Source organism: Apostichopus japonicus, chromosome 19, assembly GCF_037975245.1.
Source record: "Apostichopus japonicus isolate 1M-3 chromosome 19, ASM3797524v1, whole genome shotgun sequence".
NCBI lineage: Eukaryota > Metazoa > Echinodermata > Holothuroidea > Aspidochirotida > Stichopodidae > Apostichopus > Apostichopus japonicus.
The window spans coordinates 17,380,388-17,401,677 of NC_092579.1; the positions used below are offsets into that span (position 1 = coordinate 17,380,388).

The 21,290-nt window shown below is 38.0% G+C and overlaps 2 protein-coding genes across 4 annotated transcripts in view; one reads left to right on the forward strand and one right to left on the reverse strand.

Moving 5' to 3' along the window:
• Positions 1 to 4,930: 4,930 nt before the first annotated feature.
• LOC139960518 (cytochrome P450 2D15-like) lies at positions 4,931 to 8,826 on the forward strand. Of its 2 annotated transcripts, none has more exons than XM_071958941.1 (3): positions 4,931 to 5,306; positions 5,965 to 6,063; positions 7,405 to 8,826. In XM_071958941.1, the coding sequence occupies exons 1-3, from the start codon at positions 5,093 to 5,095 to the stop codon at positions 7,656 to 7,658; spliced, it is 567 nt and encodes a 188-aa protein (XP_071815042.1). In that variant the 5' UTR covers positions 4,931 to 5,092; the 3' UTR covers positions 7,659 to 8,826. The 2 variants fall into 2 exon arrangements, with proteins under 2 accessions (XP_071815042.1, XP_071815043.1); XM_071958942.1 differs by having other exon boundaries at positions 5,983 to 6,063.
• A 100-nt stretch (positions 8,827 to 8,926) lies between these two features.
• The window catches only part of LOC139959964 (uncharacterized), a 51,012-nt gene continuing 38,648 nt past the window's right edge, over positions 8,927 to 21,290 (reverse strand). For both annotated transcript variants that reach the window (XR_011790269.1, XM_071957921.1), the window contains 2 exons: positions 12,520 to 12,705; positions 8,927 to 11,667 (listed from right to left, as the gene is read on the reverse strand). Coding sequence is in view for 1 of the 2 variants with exons in the window: in XM_071957921.1 (XP_071814022.1) it covers positions 12,688 to 12,705 (18 nt within the window). In the remaining variant the exon portion in view is untranslated. The remainder of the gene's footprint in view (positions 11,668 to 12,519; positions 12,706 to 21,290) is intronic.

A 21,290-nucleotide genomic window follows, 5' to 3' on the forward strand; every position in this document is an offset into this window, starting at 1 on the left:
CATCGTCCATGGAGGAACAGCTTTTGTAATTGTAGTTGTTACGATTGTCGGGTAGATAACAACGTAATATGACGGTATTTTGCCGATGGGCGGGAGAAAAGTTAAGTGGTAATTGTTTTCCTGATCGTTTGGGGGACATTTGATGTGATCGGGTTAATAACCAGATTAAATGTACGTATTTTCCCGATCATAGGCAAAGTAAAACTGGCAGGAGATTTATAGCTCCTGCTCGTCAGGGAGCAGATCTAGTGTTATCTCAATGCCGTAACCAAGTAAATATGCCCTAAGTTGACTTACTGCTTATAGGCTTTACCAACAGTTTTCCATCATCAGAAAATACAACCAGCTATACCAACCAAACTTACAAGATGGATCGCCAGCTCCCAGACACACCGCTCTACCAGCTTCAAAATTGGGTGATATTACCCACGTGCTCTCACCACCACTACAAATCACCACCGGAACTCATCAAGGCAGCACCATCAGCCCATTTCTTTACATCCTCTTCTTCGGAGACATCCCAGCCGGTACCAGCTGGACATGCAACAGCTACCGTACACAAATCTCCCAATATGCAGACGATATCGCCATCTGGACCAGCCAAATCCACGCCTTCAGAACAGAAGAATACCTACAACGAAAGGCCTACATCAACAGGATCTACCAATGGTGCAATGATTGGAGAAGGAACATTAACCCAAAATGGCCACAGATTCTCTACATCGCCAAAAGAAACAAACTAAGAAGACAACCATATCTCACACTCAACAACACCATAATCCCAGTCACAAACCAAGTACGCTTCCTAGGATTACACATCGACAGCCGGCTCACACTTGGATACCAACATCCGTACGTCCCTCACTATATTTAGAATCGCTGGAACTGAAGAGCACCCTCCAGTTTCACCAATCACCACTATGAAGATCTATACAAGATGATTAGAACTCTCTTCGAATTTTTCAGCATCAGCCATGGCTCACGTACTTTATCACCACACAAAACACACAATGACTAGAAGCTTCACAACGCAGAGCATACAGAGTCGCCGACGACCTGCCACGGGATACAGCTAGACTGTGAAACAATAAAGAACTGCATTTTCAGGTGGCCTCAGATGCAATTTGGTGCAATATAGCACACTTCAACACCCACTCCATTTTGTAAAGAATTTTGCATTTTCACCTGGCCTTAGATGCAATTTGGTGCTTCAAATGAATTTTTTTTCTCATTTGGAAATGAAAAAGGGTTTTCTGACTTGCGGAGCGGGGGGGGGGGGGGCGGAACGATACTTCCGCCCCTATATTTTTCACTGGGGGGCTGGCGCCCCCCAGCCCCCCGGTTCATACGCCCTTGGCATTTATACCTGCAAATACGCAGTATTGTAGTGGGTGTGGAGTGCTTGCAGAATTAGGAGAACTTTTCGGTTGTTCATGGTGTTATTTTTGGGCGGACAACACACCAGGGAGTGCATTTTCACCTGGCCTTAGATGCAATTTGGTGCTCCAAATGAGAATTTATTTCTCAATTGGTTAGGGTTAGGGTTTGGGTTAGGGTTAGGGTTAGGGCTAGGGCTTGGGCTTGGGCTTGGGCTTGGGTTTGGGTTTGGGTTTGGGTTTGGGTTTGGGTTTGGGTTTGGGTTTGGGTTAGGGTTTGGGTTTGGGTTTGGGTTAGGGTTTGGGTTTGGGTTTGGGTTTGGGTTTGGGTTAGGGTTAGGGTTAGGGTTTGGGTTAGGGTTTGGGTTTGAGAAATGAGAAACAAATCTCATTTGGAGCACCAAATTGCATCTAAGGCCAGGTGAAAATGCAAAATTATATACAAAATGGAGTGGGTGGGTTGAAGTGAGCTGTATTGCACCACATTGCATCTGAGGCCACCTGGAAATGCAAAAATATTCCAAACGGGAGGGGGACATCCCCTCCCCCTAGACCCCTCCCCCAGGTCGGCCATCATTCTTCAGCCCCCCCCCCCCCACTCAAAAGTACCTTCCTACTCCACTGGACTTAATAATAATAATAAATTAGATTTATAAAGCGTCTTACTATGTAAAACAAACTGAAGGCGCTGTACATATAATCTACATGTAATATAAATCTAATAAAAAGCAGCAAATCAATTAAACGTAACAATAAAATAGTAAACCTTAAAACAGTGAAAAAATATCAGGAATCACTGAAAATCGGAAACGCCCTAACAATGTTAATTAGTGTTCAAACGATTTTGCTTTAACAGAAAAAACCGATTCACCGATTATTTTTTTCATAATCGGACCAATTCCGATTCTTATTATTCTTCTTATTTGAAAAAGAGAAAATATCCCGTTTATACGAAATCGGCAATAAAGTATGTGATAGAAACAATTCTTGTTGTGATTTTCCCCTGTTTCCTTTTGCTTTCATTGTAATAGAAGGCTCTTTGGTATCCTTTTGTATGTACCAAATTACCTCTGGAGTTTCGCGGAAAGAAAGATTTTTTTTTTTTTACAAATTTCAAAATTACGAAAATATGACATACTACGTATTAAGCACTGTGCTGAGCGAATGGCCTAACCACCTCGACGTGTATGTCACCTGTTAATGGCTTGAAATGGGTTAAGAATAGTTACCCAAAATATCCATCTCAAAAAGTATCTCAGACAAACCATCCATCTTCACTCTTTTCCAAAGTGTAAATTTTAATAACATATTTCCTACATTCCGACATTATTTTGTACTTATTTTCAGTACTATACCGTTTATGAACAAATAGAGATGTTAGGAACTTGAATTTAAACAGCCTTATTAGTTACTTATTTAACTCCATTCAAGTTCAATTAGAAAATGTAAGCTTAGGCCAATCAAACTGAAAAGCCAATTATACCATCGTAACTTGTTTAAAATTACAACTGTAGAATGTTACCAGATTGATGTAAAGAAATAATACAACTAGAAACTACCCAAATATTGTTTTGTCACATGAAAAATGTGCATTTATACTTGATCATAATTGATTTGAACAAAATTTTAGACGGTATTCCGAGACCTGTTAACAATGTAACAACCTAGTGTTATGCTTAATGTGACGGCTATGGATGAGAGGCATATCAGTATTTCTGCCGAAATTAAATTATTTTTGAGGGTATTGCGGCAAACATCGTAAGGTTAAAAAATGGAAAGAAGAGGGTCGACGTGAAAAGGGTGGTGATGGACAGGGAAGTATGGCCCTTTGCAAATTGTGAGAAAAAGAAACATCAAATTACAAATTAGTGCATCAAATACTGCACTACGGAGCATTTGATGCCAAAACATGACCTATACTTAGCTTGTCAACATAAGCCCTATATATCCAGCACCAGGGTATGAATTAAGATTTGGCTTTGGGGGCTATTTTGGGAAATTAAAATTTAAACACGCCACCCCCCTTAATATATTTACGAAGGCTTTTTAAGGTTAAGGGGGGCTCTTTTCGATAAACTGTTTACGGAAATGCTTGTAAGCATTCAAAAGGGCACAGTTACTCTCTTCCTAGTGCTGCGACCGTATAGCAAATTTATTAAAAGTTTAATAGCAAAATTTGCGATAACTTAGCAAATAACGTCAAGCCACCGAATTTATGATGACGAAAAACCAGTTGCACATCAATTGAAATATAAAACAGAGGTTTAACAACAGAGTGTTCAAACATTCTTATCGTTTTTACTTAGCAGTACCCATGGTAAAGAATGATCTGATGTCTGCTTCGTGCAAAACAGCTGGAATCCAAGATGTTTACAGGAAATTCAACAAGGTTTTCCAATGCTGATGGCCTGTCCCGTGTTCAAGTCATCTCAATTTGACTTTGGCATATGTCATTCACATTCAATATCATATTCAAACTCGACTGATTACTATACTCTGCTAGGAATAAATACTGAATCCATATTTTGGGATATATAAATGTAACAAGTTTTGTACGAGTACTACATTGTTAGGGATTTTGATCCTAAAGACTATTATCTGTTGGGGACTATTGACTGAGGGGGGTGTTTCAGATTAGAACATAAAATGACTCAGTGGTTGAAGTACACTTTAACACATGCAGAAGGTTTTTTTTTTATTATCATAGATGGCCACTATTACATTAATAATGGTATAGAAATGTTTTAGACTTTAACTAATGTATAAACGGAACATGCATATGCACAGTGATTTCATTAATTAGTGATCCTGTTAGTGATAGCGCTAATACTTCTGCGACACTGAATCAGAAATGCACCAATGTTAAAAGGGATACAAAAGCAGCTGCAAAATCCCCTGCAGCAAGGCTGTATCCATATCAAACAAGTTAGATTGTCTCTGCAGATCAGCTGTGACTACTGTGTGAGACTGTATGCATAGCACATAAGATCACATCCAATGCAGAATAGAGCTGTAGGAATGATGCAGCCTATCTCATCAACCTATACTTTTGACATGGTGCCTCTTTAACTGCAATTTTCCTTCTATCTACAACTAACGTTGCAAATTAAAGTGTGTTATAGTGCATCAGCGCATTTGTAGAAAGTTGACCTGATGTTAATGTTCTTTTTATATATTTTGTTATTTATTTATTATTTTTTTTTAGTTATCTTATTGATTCTATATATAACAGATAAACAAACAATGATTAAGTTATCAAACAAGCCATGTTTGTATTAAATTGTTATTTATTCTGTATGCTCTTCAAAAGGTGAGCCTAAGGATCTCATCGAGATGCTCTTTCACTACAAGGAGGGGATGAAGAGAGAGGGAAAAGAAGACATGAACCAAATCACAGACACTCACATCAAACAGACTGTCTCGGATGTCTTCAATGGTCACTATTCATTCTCTCTTTAATACACTTAATGCTACATATTTGTGCTTCCATTCATCCTTACATTCCAGCATCTCAAGGCATGTTGGACAAAGATGTTGGTAATTCACAACTCTCTCTCTCTCTCTAGTATAGTATAGTATAACAAAGAAAAAATTGTGTCTGCATTGTTGCGTTGACTGTTATCGTGTGCAACGTGCCAAGGAATCACCAAGCCAGTTCATTTTCATATTTTCTATAAACTCCTTTCTCAACGGGAACCGATACATCCATCTATACCATGCACTGGTCTGTAATGCTCCTTTGTGAGTTTCCCGACATTCAGGAGAAAGTAGGCGAAGAAGTTGACAGAATCGTTGGATGGGACAGACTGCCCTCACTGGATGATCGTGAGAAACTGACGTACACCACAGCAACCCTGTATGAGGTCATGAGGTTCAGTTCAATCTTGCCACTCTCTGTGCCCCATGCAACATCAAAAGAAGTGCAAATCGGTAATCATTTATCTGTCTCTGTGTAAATCAAATGACGTTATAGTAACAGCTACTGGTTGTATTGTCTCGGCAGTGTAACTGCCCTCTTTGAAAAGAACTAATGTACTTGCTAAGTTTTTGTTGGGTTTGTTTTCCTCTGGAGTAGAACACAGTAGTTGGTGGGTGATGTCATCATAGCAAATGTTCTTCAAAAGTTTGACATTCCGGTTATAATCTCCCAACACGATTTATCCTTGAAAGTAAGTATACTTGGAATGTGCGTTTAGCTGCTATTTTTCTCTGTATTCAGAATGCCATCAAAATGTAACTGTCTTGTAGAAATATTTATGTTAATCTGTGAATAAGTTAGTTTAACATTATGAAGAAAAACAGGACAAAACCTGTTTCAGATGAATTGCCGTAATGACATCATTCACTTCGCTGTTGCCAGATGCACTCGCAAAGTACCACCAAATCTCAATTGCCATGCAATGTGCTACAAGCATGTGAGTTTGCCCTAAAGATTACAGAAAATTACCATGATTTTTTATAAAGTAATCTACTTTAGCCACCAGTGTATCCCTTCAAAAATCTTTTCACCTAGCTTTCCAAACAAGACTTCATCGGATCTCAGTATTTCAGAAATTCTAGTTTGTTGTTATTCACCCCCTCTTTTAAGGTGGCTTCACTCTTCCAGAAGGCACCTGGGTTCTCTTCAATCTGTTTTCAATGCACTACGATGACAAACTCTGGAATGAGCCAGAGACATTTAAACCAGGTGAGATTATCAAAGGATGGGTTAAAGCACAAAATCAATGTTACAGGTTACCGATATTATTTAAAAACAAACACTTCTATCAGCCAATGGTGCACTAACGTACCACTTTTTTTTAGTTGTGAGAAATTATCCTTTTACTGCTGCTGGCCTTTGTGGTCTATTAGACACACCTAGTGTTGGGGTGTGGCAGGGAAGGGGTGGGGGCACAAGCTGGCTCCTGCAGGTTAGCTAGAACAAAGTGCAAAAAAAAACAGATTATTAATATTAATACATTGGTAAGGGTGAGAAGACAAGCAATATGCACAAAATGGAAGCTTTAAAATACTATGTGGGTAACTCAAATACTGGGAGGTTGCTCCATACCTTGCAATCTCACTATTAGACACACACAATTTGGTCAGTTCCTTATATGCAAATCTCTAGTTTTGGAAAGCATAACACTTTCTCTGGCCTCAACTCACATGTGTGCAATGCACTACAAATTTGTCAAGGACAAAATGCTGTTGAATGTCAACCAAGGGTGCGCCGTTGTGTTTATGCAGGTAAGAGAACATGTTTCCGTTTTGATGTCATAAAAGAATGGATTAAAATTTAGGCCTGTATTGGCGAGTCAATGTCATTGTCATCAGGTTAGCATTAAAGGAGCATTCAATAGATTGATATCTTTTAATGCTGAATATTTTGGAACCAGAATAGCTATAGAAACACTACTGGCACTCAAATTTATGGGTTTTTTCTTGGAATGACATATAGTAGGAAACTTCTGCCTAAAGTCAGAAGTAGCTATTAATATGTAAATTTGTTGTCACCAGATGAATGTACAAACAGACGAATGGAAATTTGTTCAACAGTGATGCTGTTATTCTTGTTATTGAGATACTGTTAAGCTTGGCATTATCTTCTTTCCTATGTAGAGTTTGATTTTAGATTTGGTTCGGACAGAGAATGCCCTACAATATTGTTATGTGCCCCCACGTGTTTGTAAACTACATACAGTCTGAAAGAGATACCAGAGTAACCTGTAATCTACAAAAGACCAACAACGATTAAAGAAATAAAAATAATAGCTACATTCAACTAAGTCTAAGAATGAAATTGTTCTAGTGGTAGGGTGGGAGGAAAAAATGGAGAAAATAGTGAACGCAGAATGACTAAACCAATCAATTTAGATTGTTGGTTCCAGAACCAAAAACAATTGTTGGAGGAGGAAAGTTTCAATTGTTTGGTTATTTTTTTTATCTTTTTTTATTGCACAGCTGTTTGAGAAGGTGGCAAAAAGTACTTCTGAGGTGGTAATTACTAAAATGCATATATTTTTTTTCAATGTTCACCCATCATCAGAGCACTTTCTAGATGAAACTGGTAAAGTTCGTCTTCACCCGGAAGGTTTCCTGCCATTTTCCACCGGCCGACGTGTTTGTCTCGGCGAATCTCTAGCTAAAGCAGAGTTGTTTCTTCTATTCTCCTGGCTCTTTCAACATTACAGAGTTCGTAAATCACCAGGTCAAGAGGACAAGGATTATTCAGAGAGCACTTTTGTAGCTTTTGGAAGCCTTCCTCAGAATTACAAAGTGGTAGTTGAAAAGCGATTTTAGCTGTGATCTGTTTTTTGTTGTTGTTCAAAGTTCCATTGAGGTTTGGCATCATTTTCTAATGTGAATCTCAAAAAGATAATATAACACTGAATTACTTGAAGGCATCATCTAAATAAACTGTCGTCTTATCTTTGCCTTGTAGTAATATGTTTTCATTTTATAAGTATATTGTAATATTTGGCAGCAACATTTTTTTTATTTTTAATTCTACTGCCAAATCTTCTCTTCAACTTCTTTTTCACTGGGTACTACATTGAATTGTTTTCAAAAGTTGCTTCTTTTTTGTGGCCTAAAATTGTTCCAGAGACAAATTATGAACCAATTTTGCCTTATTTTGGTACATGACACATCTAACGTTACACCTCATGTAGTCTTGAGGTTACATTTAGTTGTCAATCACAGTCTTGCAGTAACCAAAGAGGCAAGACCTTCTAAAATGCCCTCAAGCATAACTAGTGAACAGATAGACAAATAATGTTGTTCATTTGAAGTTTAGAGAGCTGCTCACACACTTGAACAATTATGTAACTGAGTGTGCTAATGTGACTGTGATACTGTTAATCTGCACGTGATTGACAGATTCCTTAACCTGGCAGTTAACACTTGATTTGACAATAAAGCTACAAGCAATCTACACAGTTTGCACTCTTTGATAACAAAATGGCTGCTCAAAAGTGGCATTCCACACAATATATAATACAATTGTGAAATCATAGCATGGTTCTAACTTCTCTTGCCAATGGGCAGTGGTCTTTAAACTAAGTTATGTTTGTTGGGATTGACCTTAATTTAATTAAGGTTCTATCTTGCTAATTTTGACCTGACGTGATTCTGTAGTATTATTTGTAACTTCCTTTGCAACTAGTAATCTTTACATGAAAATGTATGTTAACAAACATGTCTCATAACGTCCACCTACAATACCTCTCAATAACTGTCTGCAGGAACTAATACACCGAGCATCAGAGTACAAGCTCATCAGTAGTTTTGAGACTCTGCAGCATTGCTGCTCTAGTTTCTATGTGTGTGTGTGTAATTTTGTAACAGTAATTAAAGCAGTAGAGACAACATTTGCTATATTTGGTAAAAGATTCAATATCTATTCATAGTTATCATAAAGTCATTAATATTAGAAGCGCCATTTTCATCATTATTCAATCATTACCATTTCCCCCCCCCCCCCATATGATTTAAAATTTCAAACTATTAAATAATCTTTATTTGTATAAAACAAACAATTAGTATCTACATTATAAAGAAATAGTGTCTAGAATTTGACTTTCAGACTCTACAGTATGATTTATCAAAACTGCCGATAGTGAAAAGGAAAAATATCAACAGGTTTTCGTTTAATAAAATATAAGATAAGATCAATGGAGACAGGGAATAATGTAATTGACTTATGAACACATTTAAGTTAGAGTGATGTATTGGTTTAATTGCTAAATACATAAGTTGGAATTAAAAAGAATGTGTGTTGGTCTTTATTTATGTAAGGATGCCGTGTACAAAATACAAAGAAGCAGCGTTTTTTATTTTACCACTTTTGTTCGGTGGCGCCATGTATTTAAACATGCAACGACAGAAATCAAGAGCAAATCAAAAGCAAAATCAAGAGGTCAGTGGTTATGAATAGTTACCAGACGTTATGGCAGCCTGTCAAGAGATGAATGTCAATGAGAACACTATACAATAACTATACAATATCTGCACGTCGTAGGAACAATGTTATCATCACCTTACGACAATTCAAAAGGATGCATGCAATTGACATCATTATGACATATTAATTAACAAATCTATGAGCAGTGATGTTAATCCAATGCAGAATATTTAAAGTAGTTGCAACAACAACTTAATACCAAAAAATATAATATTGATTATATACTGCTTTAACTACCAAATATAGTTGTGCTGTTCTATATTGCTTTAAGTTGCAACCTCTAAAAGCGTAATACATGACAAAATGACTGGCAAAATGCATGGCTCAATTACTGCAGACAATTGAAGTTGTTTAAGGAGAATGTTAATATTTTTCGACTATGTACGTACTATTCCTTTAAGACTAATCATAAAGTTAACAACTCTCTCTTAAAGGCATTGAATACTCGCCCCAAACCGCGTGCCGCCCTCTGAAAAAAAACTTTCCGTTGCTTGCAAGTGAAGTTTTTTCTTATTGCTACAAAATGCAGACAGTAATGAAACGTGATACTCTGTTATATTTTATGTAGACCTGAGGTCAGGGAGTTCCATAACAACTCCCTGCTGAGATGTCCATATCGCTTCTATGTACACTGTGTTATGGGTATTGACGGTAGCTGCATGTACAGCTGTACACTAGTGTATAATTACCGACGGTAGCGCGTCTGTGTGTATTTTCTGAGATCGATGGTGACGTCTAACACTTCTGTTACACCTCAGTCGAAACTAGGTCAGATTACCAGCATGAGACTTTTTTTTTGTTTTTTTTGTGCGCGAGTCTTCACACCCTTTAATAGTATATGAAACAAGAATGATGGTAAATTACATGGTCATTATTTATAGTACTGAAAGTACTATTCCCAGGTGTCCTGTATGAAGTTTGTCAAGTCCCATACGGATCACAATTCTGGTACCCTTGTTTATTATGTCATCTTTCACACTTTCTTCAGACCTTATATTCCAGCATTCAGTTATAATGGCTAGGCACAACATTTTTTCACTTGGTCATTCTTTAAGGATAGCTTCTTTTAGGTTCACCATACCTTCATCATTGTGTGTACTCTGCTTAATCAACTCCATATTTGTGTAGATAAAGCTAGGCTTTGTACAATAAAATCAACAATCATGTTGAATTACATGTAGCCTATCATATGATAACTTGCCTAGAGCACGCGAGAGAGTATCGACAGGAATTAATTCCTTTCTTGGGGTATATGATACCTTCAAATCACATTTTTTAGGTCACAGCATAAACCGTTGTACTCTGAAGGTTAAATAGCTTATTAAATAATACTATCAAAGGTTTGTGATCAGTCTCTGCTTGTACTCTGTGACCATTTTCTCTTATGTCTCTGTAAAAAGAATTGCTCCTAAACCTATTTGTGAAGCGTCTGATGAGATTCTTTTGTCTTTGCTCGGGTCAAAAATGCCAACACAGGGGTGCACTTATTAGTAAATCTTTCAGATAAACCCTAGATTTATCATGGTTTTGTGCCCACGCTCACTCATTCTGGTCACTAATAAGTGATCTAAAAAAACTGTTTTGGTTGATAAGCTGGTACAGCTTTACCATACCAAGGAATTTTTGTTGATCCTTATGTCTTCTGGTTTCTTCATGTTATTTTGATGTTAATGTTTTTTTTGGTCTGGCATAATGCCTGTATCTGTTAACTTATCTCCTAGGAATGTTAACTCAGACAATCCAAATAAGAATGAAAACTCAGATAACCGGTGCTGTGGCCGAGTGGATAAAGGCGATGGCATTTGAAGTACTTCCATTCATATCCAAGCCACACAAAACAACATACTAATTGATAATATTTCAAACAAGATGTTCTTCTGCTCCTTTTGGTACTATTCCTGACGTTTAGTAACAGTTGAAGTTTTAAGCAATATATTAAGTCTCTTTCAATGTTAGTTTGAGAAGTTATTAAAGACATAAAATACATAAATTACTCCATTCTGTTTTATCTCTGTCTAACTGGGTGACTCTTCATATAGTGCCTCATACATGTGTATACTCAATATGCATACTACAGTACTGAAATTTAAGCAACGAAGTTCCCAATGGTTGACATATTCCCTGGCTTGATATGAAGTCATTCCATCTGCATGGCTGGCATCTACTGTATGTCTAAGTTGTTCTTGGGTCCACAGGATGCGTCTTTAACACAATTCCTCAATTTGGTGCTACTAAGCTCCTCTGGTGGGACAAATGTCCCTGTCTGACCGGATACAACTTGGCCTCCTTCCCTCTGAAACTTTATTTACACCGAGGGTCCAGTAAGCATTGGCACTTAGCTGTGGACTGAGATTAAAAGAAAAATGTACTTGTTACTTTGGCACCATTTTGTCAAAGTTATTTTGTCAGATTTAGAGGCAAAAATGCTCAGGAAACCTTTGTAATATACACAGATCTCTAATAAAGACGCTGTTCGCAAAACGTTCCAAAATCTTTGAAGTCGATTATATTGACTAGTTTCTCAGTTAAATCTTGTCTTCTATCATTCTTTGCACAGCTATTCAACTGCATAGACTTTCAAAAAATGCTTACAAACAAAACTAGTGAAGAAGCAACAGGAAACTGCTTATCTGTGAAGGATAACATAAGAATATTATCTAAAAGAATGATTAGAAGGAAAGGCATATTTGGAAGGCGTGCAACAACCTTCAAAATAGGGCACAGGTTCGGCTTCTCAGCTCGTACAGCTGATGAAGCTGATGCCAATTGCACAGGTGATAAGCCTCGTCTTTCTGATAGAGATGTGGCACCTATTTCTTCTTGCAAACCTGCTTTTAATAGACTCACGAAGGAAGAGTATGAGAGAGTTGTTAACACACCTTTAAATTAGGACATGAGATATTTTCACCCTAGTCACAACAAACTATGTTACTCGTGCCTATTAAGCAGTATGCTAGCAAGCTGGATAACATGGCTCAAAATGGCAATGCAGGTGGTGCAGAATCTACAGGAAGCATGGTATTAACTTTGCAAGTCTTGTTAATTAGGATCCTATCATAGTGACACGATGGCTCACAGAGAGACAAGCAATGGAAGTACGGGGTCTTCGTATCTCTTTCTGATATGAAGAAATTGTGGGCCAAGGTTCAAAGGTTGTGTTTGAATGCACACTTTATATATTAAAAAGTCAGTTCTTACCTCTCTATAAAGTATTAAACCAAGAGTAGTAAACCTGGCAGGAATCCCTCAGAACTAAACATCGCATTGCAGTCAGGCTTGCATCAAACTTAGATCAGTTCAAGTGCAGCTCGTAGATTGTTCGGCAGGATCTCTCTTCCGAGTCCTGCTGTCGGTAAACTACAAAAGTCAGCCACCCAGTTGGACCTGTTATGAAAGAAATGAATGAAAATTAAATGGCAGAAAAAAGTGGAATGATAAAGGAGACACTGCAACTGATTGGTCTCTCAAAGACTCTCTAATTTAGGTTTTGAGGAAGGAACTTTCCCACCTCAAAGGCCCATCACGTACAGCAGCTGGACAACTCATACAAAGGCAGAGACCCTTCCTCAATGCCATTAAAAAATGCAGCAGGAAAGCAATATGCAGCTATGGCCTCAAAAAACATGAATCGTTGATAACTTGCAGACAGTAGCAACCCACTGCCATTAAGTCATGTTTAAATAAACTATATGATCTTGGATTCTTCCATTGGTGAACTGTGCTTTCTATGATTTAACATAGACAGTATGTAGACTGTAAGAATCCAATGGTATATGTTCATGATGAATTATGTAGCATTTTGATATGTTGAAGGTGGAACCTTCCCACCTCAAAGGCCCATCACACACAGCAGCTGGACATCTCATACTACAGCAGAGATCCTCCTTCAGTACCAATACAAATTGCAGCAGCAAGACAATATGCATATATGGCCTCAAATAACATGCCTCGTTGATAACTTGCAGACAGTTCCAAACAACCGCCATTAAATCATGTTTAAAATAAACTATATGCTCTTGGATTCTTCCATTGGTGAACTGTGCTTTCTATGATTTAACATAGACAGTATGTAGACTGTTGCAAACCACTGCTATCTGTTCATGTTGAATTATGTAGCAATTTGATAATTTAAGGGAGGAACCTTCCCACCTGAAAGACCATCACATACAGCAGCTAGACAACTCATACAAAGGCAGAGACCCTTCCTCAGTGCCATTACAAAATGCAGCAGGAAAGCAATATGCACCTAAGGCTTCAAAATGCATGAATCGTTGATAATTTTCAGACAGTAGCAACCCACTGCCATTAAGTCATGTTTAAATAAACTATATCATCTTGGATTCTACCATTACTGATTTGTGCTTTCTCTCATTTAGCATTGACACAATTACAGTATGTAGACTGTAAGAATCACTGGTATCTGTTTATGTTGAATTATGTAGCATTTTGATATTTTAAGGAAGGAACCTTCCCACCTCAAAGGCCCATCACATACAACACCTGGACGACTCAAACAAAAGCAGAGACCCGCCCTCAGTACCAATACAAAATGCAGAAGCAAGACAATATTCATATATGGCCTCAAATAACATGACTCGTAGATAACTTGCAGACAGTTGCAAACCACCGCCTTTAAATCATGTTAAAAATAAACTATATGCTCTTGGATTCTTCCATTGGTGAACTGTGCTTGCTATGATTTAACATTGACAGTATGTAGACTGTTGCAAATCACTGCTATCTGTTCATGTTGAATTATGTAGCATTTTGATGGAGGAACCTTCCCACCTGAAAGACCATCACATACAGCAGCTAGACAACTCATACAAAGGCAGAGACCCTTCCTCAGTGCCATTACAAAATGCAGAAGCAGGAAAGCAATATGCACCTATGGCTTTCAAAAACATGAATCGTTGATAATATCCAGACAGTAGCAACCCACTGCCATTAAGTCATGTTGAAATAAACTATATCATCTTGGATTCTACCATTACTGATTTGTGCTTTCTCTCATTTAGCATTGACACAATTACGGTATGTAGACTGTAACAAATCACTGGTATCTGTTTTATTCAATTATGTAGCATTTTGATATTTTAAGGAAGGAACCTTCCCACCTCAAAGGCCCATCACAAACAACAGCTGGACGACTCATACAAAAGCAGAGACTCTCCCTCGATACCAATATAAAATGCAGAAGCAAGACATATGCATATATGGCCTCAAATAACATGAATCGTTGATAATTTGCAAAAAGTAGCAAACCCCTACCATTAAATCATGTTTAAATAAACTATGTGATCTTGGATTCTACCATTAATGATTTGTGCTTTCTCTTACTTAACATTGACACATTGTCAGTATGTAGACTTTAATTAACCTCTGCTATCTTTTCATGTTGAATTATGTAGCATTTTGATATTTTGAGGATGGAACCTTTACACCTCAAAGGCCCATCACATACAGCAGCTGAAAAACTCATACAAGAGCGGAGACCCTTACTCGGTACCAACACAAAAACAAAAACCACTACTATCTGTTAAAGTTGACTTATGTAGCATTTGGATATTTTGAGAAAGGCACCTTCAAACCTTTAAAGTATAGTGCGAAATGACATGAGCAGATTCTGATTGGTTATTCAGTTTTATGTGACGTATTCCTTATAGTGTTTCCGCCTCTTGCCCATTTAGCACGTTTAAGGTTATTTTCATTATCGTGACGACAAAAATGTCGAGTTTGTCAGGTAAGGTGTTTGAATTTTATAAATTTTAATGGACTATAAATGGTTTATACAACTGCACTTGTGTTACAAACACTATCAAGCCGATTTATGGCAGATTATAAGTCATTTGCTACGTTGAATTCCCTCCTATGTTAACTATCGTAATGAAGACGATTAGGCATGCCTCTTCAACAAAGGCTATGCCATCTTCGATAGTAGGAAATACATACGAATTGGCTTGTATATAGTGTATACACTTGTGTACATTGTGGCGTGTTAGTAAAGTAACGTTAATCTCATTGGTAAGGTAAACGATGGGCGTAAACGATTTAAACCTTTAACAAAAATAGATATATGATATCCAATCCCGACGCATCCATCATGTTTTCTGCGTCATAACAGTGATCAAGAACTGGAATAATAGATCAGATATAAAGGATTTCTGAGCCTTGAGGTACGGTTATCAAGACAAAGAAATGGTACAGAAAATTATGAATTGAAACCTGAGGTTTGTTAATGTTTATATATACAATACCAACGTGTCAATGTAATGTCATACAAAGCACACATCAGGGACCCTTCTTCAGAACCACACAAAGTACAGCAGGACAGCTGGAAATATCTATGACCTCAAATAACATGACAGGTTCATAATTTGCAGGCAGTAAAAAACCACTGGCATTAAATCATGTTTACAATATCCAATATGATCTTTGACTCTTTCATTGGTGATCTGTGCATTTTATAATTTGAGAGAGGAACCTTCCCACCTGAAAGACCATCACATACAGCAGCTAGACAACTCATACTAAGGCAGAGACCCTTCCCCAGTGCCATTACAAAATGTGCTTTCTATGATTTGACATAGACAGTATGTAGACTGTAAGAATCCACTGCTATCTGTTCATGTTGAATTATGTAGCATTTTGTTATTTTGAGGAAGGAACTTTCCCACATCAAAGGCCCATCACATACAGCAACTGGACAACTCATACATGTACAGAGACCCTTCCTTAGTACCAAAAGAAAAAGTGCAGCAGGAAAGCAATTTGCATATATGGCCTCAAATTACATGACTCGTTAATAACTTGCAAAGAGTTGCAAACCAGGAAGGAACCTTTGAGGAAGGAACCTCCCACCTCAAAGGCCCATCACATACAGCAGCTGGACAACTCATACAAAGGCAGGGACCTTTCCTCAGTGCCATTACAAAATGCAGCATGAAAGCAATATGCATATATGGCCTCAAAATAACATGACTCGTTGATAACTTGCAGACAGTTGCAAACCACCGCCATAAAATCATGTTTGAAATAAACTATATGCTCTTGGATTCTTCCTTTGGTGAACTGTGCTTTAAATGATTTAACATAGACACATTACCGGTATTATAGACTGTAAGAAACCGATGATATCTGTTCATGTTGAATTATGTAGCATTTTGATAATTTGAGGGTGGAACCTTCCCACCTGAAAGACCATCACATACAGCAGCTAGACAAGTCATACTAAGGCAGAGACCCTTCCCCAGTGTCATTACAAAATGTGCTTTCTATGATTTAACATAGACAGTATGAAGACTGTAAGAATCCACTGCTATCTGTTCATGTTGAACTATGTAGCATTTTGATATTTTGAGGAAGGAACTTTCCCACATCAAAGGCCCATCACATACAGCAACTGGACAACTCATACATGTACAGAGATCCTTCCTTAGTACCAAAAGAAAAAGTGCAGCAGGAAAGCAATTGGCATATATGGCCTCAAATTACATGACTCGTTAATAACTTGCAGACAGTTGCAAACCAGGAAGGAACCTTTAAGGAAGGAACCTTCCCACCTCAAAGGACCATCACATACAACAGCTGGACGACTCATACAAAAGCAGAGACCCTCCCTCAATACCAATACAAAATGCAGAAGCAAGACAATATGCATATATGGCCTCAAATAACATGACTCGTTGATAACTTGCAGGTAGTAGCAAACCACTGCCATTAAATCTTGTTTAAAATAAACTATATGCTCTTGGATTCTTCCATTGGTGAACTGTGCTTTCTATGATTCAACATAGACAGTATGTAGACTGTAAGAATCCACTGCTATCTGTTCATGTTGAATTATGTAGCATTTTGATATTTTGAGGAAGGAACTTTCCCACATCAAAGGCCCATCACATACAGCAACTGGACAACTCATACATTTACAGAGATCCTTCCTTAGTACCAAAAGAAAAGTGCAGCAGGAAAGCAATTTGCATATATGGCCTCAAATTACATGACTCGTTAATAACTTGCAGAGAGTTGCAAACCAGGAAGGAACCTTTGAGGAAGGAACCTCCCACCTCAAAGGCCCATCTCATACAGCAGCTGGACAACTCATACAAAGGCAGGGACTTTTCCTCAGTGCCATTACAAAATGCAGCATGAAAGCAATATGCATATATGGCCTCAAAATAACATGACTCGTTGATAACTTGCAGACAGTTGCAAACCACCGCCATAAAATCATGTTTGAAATAAACTATATGCTCTTGGATTCTTCCTTTGGTGAACTGTGCTTTATATGATTTAACATAGACACATTACCGGTATTATAGACTGTAAGAAACCGATGATATCTGTTCATGTTGAATTATGTAGCATTTTGATAATTTGAGGGTGGAACCTTCCCACCTGAAAGACCATCACATACAGCAGCTAGACAACTCATACTAAGGCAGAGACCCTTCCCCAGTGTCATTACAAAATGTGCTTTCTATGATTTAACATAGACAGTATGAAGACTGTAAGAATCCACTGCTATCTGTTCATGTTGAACTATGTAGCATTTTGATATTTTGAGGAAGGAACTTTCCCACATCAAAGGCCCATCACATACAGCAACTGGACAACTCATACATGTACAGAGATCCTTCCTTAGTACCAAAAGAAAAAGTGCAGCAGGAAAGCAATTGGCATATATGGCCTCAAATTACATGACTCGTTGATAACTTGCAGAGAGTTGCAAACCAGGAAGGAACCTTTAAGGAAGGAACCTTCCCACCTCAAAGGACCATCACATACAACAGCTGGACGACTCATACAAAAGCAGAGACCCTCCCTCAATACCAATACAAAATGCAGAAGCAAGACAATATGCATATATGGCCTCAAATAACATGACTCGTTGATAACTTGCAGACAGTTGCAAACCACCGCCATAAAATCATGTTTGAAATAAACTATATGCTCTTGGATTCTTCCTTTGGTGAACTGTGCTTTATATGATTTAACATAGACACATTACCGGTATTATAGACTGTAAGAAACCGATGATATCTGTTCATGTTGAATTATGTAGCATTTTGATATTTTGAGGGTGGAACCTTCCCACCTGAAAGACCATCACATACAGCAGCTAGACAAGTCATACTAAGGCAGAGACCCTTCCCCAGTGTCATTACAAAATGTGCTTTCTATGATTTAACATAGACAGTATGAAGACTGTAAGAATCCACTGCTATCTGTTCATGTTGAACTATGTAGCATTTTGATATTTTGAGGAAGGAACTTTCCCACATCAAAGGCCCATCACATACAGCAACTGGACAACTCATACATGTACAGAGATCCTTCCTTAGTACCAAAAGAAAAAGTGCAGCAGGAAAGCAATTGGCATATATGGCCTCAAATTACATGACTCGTTGATAACTTGCAGACAGTTGCAAACCAGGAAGGAACCTTTGAGGAAGGAACCTTCCCACCTCAAAGGCCCATCACATACAGCAGCTGGATAACTCATACAAAGGCAGGGACCTTTCCTCAGTGCCATTAAAAAATGCAGCATGAAAGCATTATGCATATATGGCCTCAAAATAACATGACTCGTTGATAACTTGCAGACAGTTGCAAACCACCGCCATAAAATCATGTTTGAAATAAACTATATGCTCTTGGATTCTTTCTTTGGTGAACTGTGCTTTATATGATTTAACATAGACACATTGACGGTATCATAGACTGTAAGAAACCGACGATATCGGTTCATGTTGAATTATGTAGCATTTCGATATTTTGAGGGTGGAACCTTCCCACCTCAAAGGTCCATCACATAGAGCAGTTGGACAACTCATACAATTGCAGAGACCCTTTCATTAGAGCCAAGACAAAGTGGAGTGTTAGCTCAGTGGTTCACGACGGTGCCTTTCAATCATAAGGTCCCCGGTTCGAGTCACTCCCAGATTAATGTATGTCGTCCAGTTACAGAGTTGTTGACAATTAACAATTCATAATCATGGACTTTAAATATGAATGTAAGAGACTGACTTCGGTCATCTTGCGGCTTTGATAAGCCAATGAGGCTTCTTCGCGAGTTCCTGCTTGCAGGAAGATCTAATATACATATAAACATACAAAGTGCAGCAGGAAAGCAATATGTATATATGGCCTCATATAACATGACTCGTTGATAACTTGCAGGTGGTAGCAAACCACTGCCATTATATCATGTTTAATATAAACTATATGATCTTGGATTCTTCCATTGGTGATCTGTGCTTTCTATGATTAAACATTGACAGTATGTAGACTCTAAGAAACCACTGCTATCTGTTCATGTTGAATTATGTAGCATTTTGATATTCTGAGGAAGGAACCTTCCCAACTCAAAGGCCCATCACAAACAGTAGCTGGACAACTCATACAAGTGCAGAAACCCTTCCTTAGTGCAAAAACAAAGTGCAGTAGGAAAGCAATTTGCATATATGGCCTTGAATAACATGACTCGTTGATAATATCCAGACAGTAGCAACCCACCGCCACTAAATCATGTTTAAAATAAACTATATGCTCTTGGATTCTTCCATTGGTGAACTGTGCTTTCTATGATTTAACATTGACAGTATGTAGACTGTTGAAAACCACTGCTATCTGTTCATGTTGAATTATGTAGCATTTTGATAATTTGAGGGAGGAACCTTCCCACCTGAAAGACCATCACATACAGCAGCTAGACAACTCATACAAAGGCAGAGACCCTTCCTCAGTGCCATAACAAAATGCAGCAGGAAAGCAATATGCACCTATGGCCTCAAAACACATGAATCGTTGATAATATCCAGACAGTAGCAACCCACTGCCAATAAGTCATGTTTAAATAAGCTATATGATCTTGAATTCTACCATTACTGATTTGTGCTTTCTCTCATTTAGCATTGACACAATTACGGTATGTAGACTGTAAGAATCACTGGTATCTGTTTATGTTGAATTATGTAGCATTTTGATATTTTAAGGAAGGAACCTTCCCACCTCAAAGGACCATCATATACAACAGCTGGACGACTCATACAAAAGCAGAGACCCTCCCTCAATACCAATACAAAATGCAGAAGCTAGACAATATGCATATATGGCCTCAAATAACATGACTCGTTGATAACTTGCAGACAGTTGCAAACCACCGCCATTAAATCATGTTAAAAATAAACTATATGCTCTTGGATTCTTCCATTGGTGAACTGTGCTTGCTATGATTTAACATTGACAGTATGTAGACTGTTGCAAATCACTGCTATCTGTTCATGTTGAATTATGTAGCATTTTATAATTTGAGGGAGGAACCTTCCCACCTGCAAGACCATCACATACAGCAGCTAGACAACTCATACTAAGGCAGAGACCCTTCCCCAGTGCCATTACAAAATGCAGAAGCAAGACAATATGCATATATGGCCTCAAATAACATGACTCGTTGATAACTTGCAGACAGTAGCAAAACACCGTCATTAAATCTTGTTTAAAATAAACTATATGCTCTTGGATTCTTCCATTGGTGAACTGTGCTTTCTATGATTTAACATTGACAGTATGTAGACTGTAAGAATCCACTGCTATCTGTTCATGTTGAATTATGTAGCATTTTGATATTTTGAGGAAGGAACTTTCCCACATCAAAGGCCCATCACATACAGCAACTAGACAACTCATACATTTACAGAGATGCTTCCTTAGTACCAAAAGAAAAGTGCAGCAGGAAAGCAATTTGCATACATGGCCTCAAATTACATGACTCGTTAATAACTTGCAGAGAGTTGCAAACCAGGAAGGAACCTTTGAGGAAGGAACCTCCCACCTCAAAGGCCCATCACATACAGCAGCTGGACAACTCATACAAATGCAGGGACTTTTCCTCAGTGCCATTACAAAATGCAGCATGAAAGCAATATGCATATATGGCCTCAAAATAACATGACTCGTTGATAACT